The following is an 8,511-nucleotide window of genomic DNA, read 5'->3' as shown; positions in this document are numbered from 1 at the left end:
CGTGCCTTAATCACACGAGTCCCTCCGTGACTCAAGCCATTAATGTGCACATCCCTCTTGGAGTGGGAAGCTCCGAGAGGCGATTCAAGCGTAAGACGGTATCCCAACCGTCTTACGTCTCCTCAACAACAACACATCCTCCATATACACAATAACAATCAAAACATGAAATACAACTCAACATACCATAATCATAATCTTAATGATGCAATTAACCATTAAACATGTTATAATGCAAATGCCCTAATTATGTGAGACTAACTACAACATCAACATAAACAATACCACATTATTGAAACCGAGTAGGATTAACCTACCTTTTAGCAATCTCCTCAAGCTACTCGAATCCGGACCGAAACCGTCTCATCTTATACAAATCACATAATAACTATCGCAACGCATCCTATACTAGTTTATACTACAAAACCCCTTATCATTACCCCTTAATCACCCCTATTATTCATGCCAATTACTAATTGATTACCCATAATAAATTCCCCCAAAAGTTAGGGTTTAAAAGACTAGAAAATGGTAGATCTTTACTTACTAAATGAAGGAGATGAAGAGGAAGGTGGGAAATCTTCTAATATAAGCTTGAATCCCAAGTAGTGGGTGTTTGTGAGGGTTTAGATGTAACACCCCCATACTCCAAGTGCCTTACCAGGACTACTTAAGGCATGAAAATGCTACCATCTCGGTTACCCGAGGCAATGTATATCAAATAGACAATAAAGAAACGTACTTTAATAAATGAATTTAAAGTGATACATGTCCAAAACAAAAACCGATAAATAAAATACTACTGTTCCCAAAAATGCTAATCCAATCCCGTGAATCCAACCAAGCGAAGAGGTCATCTTAATGTAAACAAATGTTTAAGACACAGCGGAAGACTTCTAGACATCCCGTGGCAACTCAACCCAGCTATCTCATGCGCATCATCTCATACCTGCTCAATAACTGCTCACCATACCCGAATGGATCACCACAGTTTTCAAAACATTTAAACGGGGTCAGTTACCGTTTACATAAAATAATACAACAGAAACAATACAACAATCATCCAATCTCCATCATAACTCCACACATCTGACTACACACTAAAGTGTGTAGTCCTGCCAGAATACTCATCTCAACAAGTATTCCACACCGCCAGTGGGGGACCACAGCCGTTTCCACCTAAGCCCCACTCATCTCATCCGAGATAACCCATGTTCCTAAATGTGCACATCCCCTCTGTGGCGGGTTCCACTGAGGGCGAATTAAGGTGTGGACGCGGGCCTACGGGGGCGCTTGGGAAACAATCGTTTGCATTTGTGGAGTCGCCACCAATTTATTGTGGAAAATTGGAACCGTTCGAATACCTCGTGCCATGTCAAGACACAAAGTAGTGACATGAACACCAAGAACTCGTTACCTTTAGCATTCTATGTCTAGAATGACTCTCGTGGATGCCAATGAACACGGTTGTTCATAGAGATCTGGAGTAAGGGGTGAGGGTACGTATTAGGAAGCTCTTTTGATCGAACACCTAATCCCGCCCGCCTCGATAGCGGCCTCTACTAATGATTAGGGAAATTGTCTATACTTGATATATTGTCGATTTATATGCATGCAATGCAACATCCATTAGATTAGTCCTAGCATGTGAGAATTAATATTAAGTCGGTTATCACGTAATTTAAGCATACAATTAATGTCAAGGTAGAAATTTAGATTGATTACATGTGAGCATACAAACAATACGATAGAAGGAATACAATAATAAATACAATAATGAAAATTACAATAATTACATTGGATTAATGATTTATGTCGAAAATACATCTAAAACGGATAATTTGAGAAAAGAATAAATAAATAAATTAACGAACAGGAATTAGGGTGATAATACGAGTAATAGTTAATTAATACGTAACTAATAAACTAGGTGAAGGCAAAACGGGAGTTCAGGGACAGAAATCAACCAGGAACAGGCGCAGCAGAGCCGCGTCCCTTGGAAGAGGCGCAGCAGTCGCTGCGTACTACTACAAATATGACCATAAGTAACACTTAATATAGAACGGTCAAGTTAAATGAACGTTCTCTAGAAGGAAAAAAAACGCTTATCCGACCTTGGTGTTTTCTATACTTCTATAATAGAGAACACTTACATTCGTAGGGCGTTTTATAAAAGTATAGAGAATGCATATTCAATTTAACAGTTCTCTACTAAATAATAATAAAATAAAATAAAACAAAATAAATTATTAACAATTATTAATCCCAAGAGTATATGCTTAGAGAATCGTATGATATTTTTGCAGTTATCTCTAACCTTTGACTTCCTCTTTCCTCCTTCCCGAATTCCCCTTCCCCACAACTATCACCAATCGCCATGACAGCAACACGACGACCACCGCGGCAGTTCCCTTTACTCGACATACGTAATAGCCCAAAATCCTCGTTATGATTTTTGAGACAGTTTTTTTCATACCAAGCGAAGTCTCCCGTCGCAGATGTTTGCACAACACCGCACTCAGGTACTTCCCTTGCGCACTGCCGTCGTCCACCATTATAAGGTAACTTCAATTATGATTTTAAGGTTTTTTGAGACAATTTATTGATCCCAACTTATGTAAATCCGATGTTAGGGTTCTTGATTTCCCAATTATGGGTTTTAATTGATATGTATGCATATAAGTTATTGTTTCTATTGATAGTTACTGAATTTGAAGAATCCTTGTGAAGATGATTTGCACTTGTTATCCCAATTTATACTACAATTTGTTTGGTTAAATTATTGTTACATGGTTGCATCATTCAGGATTGTGTTTGTTGTATCTTGGTGTGCACAATACAACTGATTAAGTGTATGTTTACCTATGGAATTGGCAAGGGATGTCTTAATGTGCTGCAATTGTTAAGATAAGATTTTGAGATTGTTTTGATAGAAATCTGATTATTGTTAGTGTGTCTGCTGAATGATGCAATCACGCAGAAATAGGATGTAATACATCGTGGTTGAAATATTGCAACGAATGGTGTTTTGTTAGTATGGTAATATAAGATTTTGTAGATGCTGAATAAGTTGAACATAGTTTTATCCAATTTAATTAGGGAAGTAGCCTCGAGGTAGGATATAATTAGCTGAAATGTTGCGTGTTGGTTGAAGTGTAGAAGCATTTGAATACATGAATAGTGGTAGCCGTTAGAAGATTTTGCATATTGTGACGCTCTTTGTGTTTGCCACGCGTTATGATGTTCTGTTTTAGAGCGGATTTACCATTATATGAGCCTCACATTTGGATTGAGTTTGAAGAAATTCGTGCGTTGTTGGCAAAGTCTTGAGCTGATTGTACTGAGTTATAGTGCTAAGAAGAGCTTCATGTCTAATTCAAATGAGAATATTGTCATGGCTATATTGAGTTCAGAAACCTTCATTAGTGGCGAGCTGATTGTCGTTGCTTACACTTTATTGAGTTCAGAAACCTTCATTAGTGGCGAGCTTTATTCTATTTCAAGCTTATTCGATGTGATTCTTCATTATTAGAACTGCATAATACATCTCATATGTATGCTTCCCGTAACTTCAGGCATTAGAACTGCTCGACGTCATTCAGTTTCGACCACCTGAGGCCACTATGGCCTATTCACAAGTTGTGGCCAATGTGAAGTGTAGTATGCTGGTAAAGCCTGATAACTTTATAACGTTTACTTTCATTTGCTTTATCTTTTAAATTTCTGTATAGAGCTTTTAAAATGAGCCTTCTCTTTTCAGGCTGAAGAAATACTTCGAAGTTCTGTCTCTGAAAAGAGTGGTGTATACCATTACTCAGAGAGAGGGGACCGGCTAATTAATCTTGAATCATTTCGGGATAAGCTCTGGCAGGTTTGTGATGTAACTTTTAATCCCCATCCTATTTTACAAAAACTTGGTAGTTGTGTTGCACCTTTTCTATAAATTACCTCTTCAATGTTCAGTCTAGTAGCATTTCTCTGTATGGAATGACACTATTTGTTGCGTTGCTAGTTGAGTGCCTTCAACAATGAGCTGGAACTTAATGATTTAAGAGATATGATTCAGCGATTGCTGAGGTGGGCTTGGAAATACAATAGGAACCTTGAGGAACAAGTTGCACAACTTCATATGCTAGCTGGCTGGTCTCAGATTGTTGAGGCTTGGAAATACAATCGGAACCTTCAATCCTACTGAGAATCAGATTCCTTCCTTGCCCCGAGTTCATGTTGTTGTGATTGGAACCTAACAAGGTTTTTCTTGATTATCAGTATCACTTGGGAAGAGGTCATATTGGTGCCACCATGAAAGCGAAGTAATATCGGTTGTTTGAGCAAAGAGCAGCTGATTGGTATTTTCTTATACTGTTTTTCAAGAATTCAAGCTGACTACTTTCTAGGAGTTGCAATTTCCGCCTTATTTTCTTTACATTTCCTGCAGTCAATATTTCGTTATACCCTTGTGGAGAGGAACTAGATACACAGCGATGTTCTCTCAAGGTCTGTTTTTACATTATGTCGTTTCTATACTCCACTAATTCAGTGCTAGTCTTGCTACATGGTGTTGATCTATTAAGACTAATTATAAATGTTGAGAGCTTTGCTTGAAATTTTTTCCCCGTGTTTGGCTTCATGTGTGTATTGCTGATTTGGACCTGCTATTCTATTCTCCAGTTTTTTACCTTTTAGAACTTTTTATACTTACATCTTTATCGTACTCACCGCCTCTTTTAATTCTCCTTTCTACTACTCATATCTTACGTATGGTTGTTCTTGTTATTAGTGACAGGTTATCACTTGACACATTTCATCCTTTTATTCCTTTCTTCCAAGTGGATCAATTGACGTTGCTGCAAGATGTGCGGTTGAAGTTACAACATGAATTAAAGATGAGATTATGTGTGCATGTAGCGCTATGTTTTGAAGTTATGTAAAAGGACTTAGTCAAATTTGTCTTTGTTTTGAGCTCTGTTGTGAAACAAGTGTATTGGTATCGGTACTTGATTTTAATGAGAATAATTAAATATATTAATTTTATCCAAATATCATCAATATTTTTTTTTTAAAAACCAAGAGGGATAGAGAACTGTTGCTTACCCAACCGTTCTCTTTTCCTAGGAAAATAGAACGCTTATCAGGTGTTCTCTAAAGCTCATTTTAACCGTTCTCTATGATTGTGAATAGAAAACGCATCTTCTAAGAGTTCTCTAAGCTTTAGAGAACGGTGAGTTGGAGAACGCCTCTAAGGCGTTTTCTAAAGCTCATTTCAACAGTTCTCTAAGCCTTTTTTTGTAGTAGTCCGTTCCTTGGCTCAGTTCTGGCTGTGAAGCCGGAATTGCAAATTGTTAATGTTCGTTGGTGATTTTAATGCTTGATCATGAATAATTGACTCGAATGAAAGTGATTAACAGGTTATTTACATGTGAATTAAGTCATAAAAACGATAAAACACGGATGAAAACTAATTAGAACGAGTATTTACAAGATTAATAAGGTTAATTAATTACAAATTAATAAACTAAACAAATTAATTAGGTTAAACAAGTTCTTAACGACGAATTAATGATGGTGACGATGAATAACAGATGCAACTATGTCAAGGATGAATTCCAGAGACTCAATATGGATGAATCGAATCTCTAAAACCCGAATTTGATTTTAATGACGAAAACCCGCAAATATGAATTACTTGGGATTTAAGTCGAGAATTATGATGAATTAATTAACAATGAATTATTAACATATTAAAATTAATATAATCAAATTATCGGGTTAAAAGAAATATGAACAATTGAAAACGAAACAAAACAATCGAATTATCAAAAGACGAAGGAAGAAGAAAGGAAGAAGGAACTGCGGCAGCTTCACGAAGAGGCGCAGCAGGTACTGCGTCCCTTCGAAGAGGCGCAGTAGTTGCTGCGTCCTTTCTCGACGGCTGCCCTCTGATAATCCGTAAAAAAGGGTTTTAAGACATGGTTTTACAAATCGGTTTTAATATTACTTTCGACATAAATCTTACAATGATGATTACAATAATAAAGAACAATAAATAAAGAAGGATTTACACCCTCAGACTTACATGTTTGACGAAACGAGATGAATTAAGTTAACGTTTAGTGATGCTCGACTCGAATGTAGACGAAAGTGCCCTCTAGGAGGAAAACGAACAAGATTTATTAATGTTTATTGATGTGGAGTTGGTCAAATTGGTCGGTCATGCAAAACGAGGCTGGTACTCAGAAGGATCCGAGCTTACGTGGTCGAAAGTTCAAGCACGTAGACGCCAAAAAGCAAGAGCGTGGTCTTAGAATGCAAAGGGAGAAGAGAAGGGCGGACACTCTCGTGAGAAATATGTGAGACCGAAGGTCTCTATTTATACTAATCACGTAGAGGAAATAGGGTTTTCGGAGAAACTTTGGAAGTGAATCTCGAAAAAATATGAAAAGATACGAAAAATACGCAGAAAAGGACCTGGGAAGTGGCGCAACAAGCACTGCGTCTCTTGGAAGAGGCGCAGCACTTGCTGCGTCCTTTCCCAAGTGGTTTCCTCCTGCGGAAGAAAGATTTCCGTGTTTTGGTTATGGAATAACGGATTAATGTTGTTTTCCTTAATATTTTGTGTGAATATTACGGGAAATTATTTGCCAAAGATTAAAAGATTGCAAAATATGGAATAGAAATATCCGGAAAATTCCAGAACATTCTGACTCGGTTTTAGAAAATGAAGACGGTTTTTATGACCCGGACTCCAAATGTACTCTAATTACTGCCAAAACGACCGTATCGGCACGTAGATGACAATTAAGAGGTAGACACCAGTGTTTGAGCGATCACTTGACGATAAACTTACGAACTGTCACAAATCGTTCCGCGTACCAAACATGCGGCCCAATCATCACCGGGTGGTTTGCGGGAGGTGCAGAAATGAGGTATCTACAGAGCCCCCACTTTGACTGAGGCTTGGACAAGGCGAAAGTCAAAGTATAGCCATCAGGTCAATCGAAGATTACAACCTGACGACTATGGCGACGCGAGGAAACTCAAGGGGTCTGAGCCAAGGACCTGTCGTCGGGAACATTTTAGAGTGTGTCGACTATCGGGGAGGGTCGTTTAAAGTCCATTAGACTACGTAAGGAAGCTCCTCAACCATAATAAGAGACCATACCTGAAATTCCTTGAAACTCCAGGGGAAACAAAACACGATATTGGGAGAAGACAGCAGGACACAGTCTGGAACTGCTGGGAGAAATCTGCTTGTGTCGTCTTCAAATAAACTTCGGAAGGGTTTGTGGTCGATGCTGATCTCCATGTCTCGAGAGGGAATGACTGTCGGTCGTGAACTCTCGCTGGGGGAACATAATCGGGAACTGATCTCCATGTCTCGAGAGGGAGTGTCTATCCGTGTACTCTCACTGGGGGAACATAATCGGGAACTGATCTCCATGTCTCGAGAGGGAGTGTCTATCTGTGTACTCTCGCTGGGGGAACAGAATAAATGTGTGTCGAAACACCTGTCAAAGAAGGAACGCTCGTTGTGACAAGCTAGGTCTTGGATAAAAATAAGGCGATAATTTGCTGTTGGCTTGGAAGATGTGGATCCGGGTGAAGAATATATGTCAAACGGATCAAATATCCGATATGGCATCAAGGAAGAGGCGCAGCAAAGATGGGCCCACAAGATAACGAACTCATAACGAATTTTCGAAAATTCGTATGAAGGGAGGCTGAGGAAGAGGCGCAGCAAGAGCTGCGTCCCTTGGAAGAGGCGCAGCACTTACTGCGTCTATTCCTGGGCGTGTCTTTCCTGCGTAAAAACCCGATGAAACAAAGGGTTTTACTTCATTTATTCGAAACATAATTTCTCAATTTCTCTCTCAAATTCCAACCATTTCCGTCAAAATTTGATCCAAAAGCTTGCATTTGCCATGACTAATCGAGGTATGTGTATCAATCTTGCATTTATATTCCGTATTTGATCAAATGAGATCGACAAAATTAGGGTTTTCGACCCTAATTAATCGAAAATTTGGGACTTTTCCCCCAAATGATTTTGCCTTGAAAAATTGACTTTGTAAACGGCCAATTGGTAATATAAGGATCATAACCATGTATTTGTTTCGAATTTTCATTGAGTTTTGAGCATTTGAGTGAAATTGTGACGGTTTCACAGCTAAACCGTAAATCGCTTCGAAAATAGCCTTAGGATTGCCCATTTGTGACGAAACTTGATATTTGGAATCCTTGTATTATGGGTAAACTTCCTACCATCTCGGAATTTTGGTTTGTGATGACTTTTTCAGGACACTTTCTAGGGCATAATCGCCGTTATAACGAAATGCTGTCGAAATTCCGACTCGAACCCATGACTAGGCTTCAACTTAGGCTTGACTTGACCCAAATTACCACATGAGCGGACGGGTTTGTGGGAAATTTGCCAAAGATGGCGAGAAAAGAGCGATTTCGGAGCTCCGAAAACTCGAAAATCCCCTAATCAAGGCTTGTCGTCGCTTGACG

The 8,511-nt window shown here is 38.8% G+C and overlaps 1 protein-coding gene across 2 annotated transcripts; it reads left to right on the top strand.

Moving 5' to 3' along the window:
* The first annotated feature begins 3,553 nt into the window (after positions 1-3,553).
* LOC141652386 (nuclear pore complex protein NUP205-like) lies at positions 3,554-5,040 on the top strand. Of its 2 annotated transcripts, XM_074459850.1 has the most exons (5): positions 3,554-3,668; positions 3,761-3,871; positions 4,013-4,349; positions 4,439-4,497; positions 4,781-5,040. In XM_074459850.1, exons 1-3 carry the CDS (start codon positions 3,624-3,626, stop codon positions 4,193-4,195), a joined length of 339 nt encoding a protein of 112 aa, XP_074315951.1. In that variant the 5' UTR covers positions 3,554-3,623; the 3' UTR covers positions 4,196-4,349; positions 4,439-4,497; positions 4,781-5,040. The 2 variants fall into 2 exon arrangements, with proteins under 2 accessions (XP_074315951.1, XP_074315950.1); XM_074459849.1 differs by having other exon boundaries at positions 4,013-4,497.
* The last annotated feature ends 3,471 nt before the right edge of the window (positions 5,041-8,511 follow it).

The sequence above is a fragment of the Silene latifolia genome, chromosome 4, assembly GCF_048544455.1.
Source record: "Silene latifolia isolate original U9 population chromosome 4, ASM4854445v1, whole genome shotgun sequence".
Taxonomy (NCBI): domain Eukaryota; kingdom Viridiplantae; phylum Streptophyta; class Magnoliopsida; order Caryophyllales; family Caryophyllaceae; genus Silene; species Silene latifolia.
The sequence above is the reverse complement of the archived record's forward strand: the minus strand, read 5'-3'. Positions and strand labels throughout refer to the sequence as shown.

Excerpts from the sequence above, each read along its gene's own strand:
- LOC141652386 (XM_074459850.1), top strand. The coding sequence starts at position 3,624 with ATGGCCTATTCACAAGTTGTGGCCAATGTGAAGTGTAGTATGCTG. Across the intron at positions 3,669-3,760 it reads ATGTGAAGTGTAGTATGCTG|GCTGAAGAAATACTTCGAAG; the intron begins GTAAAGCCTGAT and ends TTCTCTTTTCAG. Across the intron at positions 3,872-4,012 it reads TTCGGGATAAGCTCTGGCAG|TTGAGTGCCTTCAACAATGA; the intron begins GTTTGTGATGTA and ends TTGCGTTGCTAG.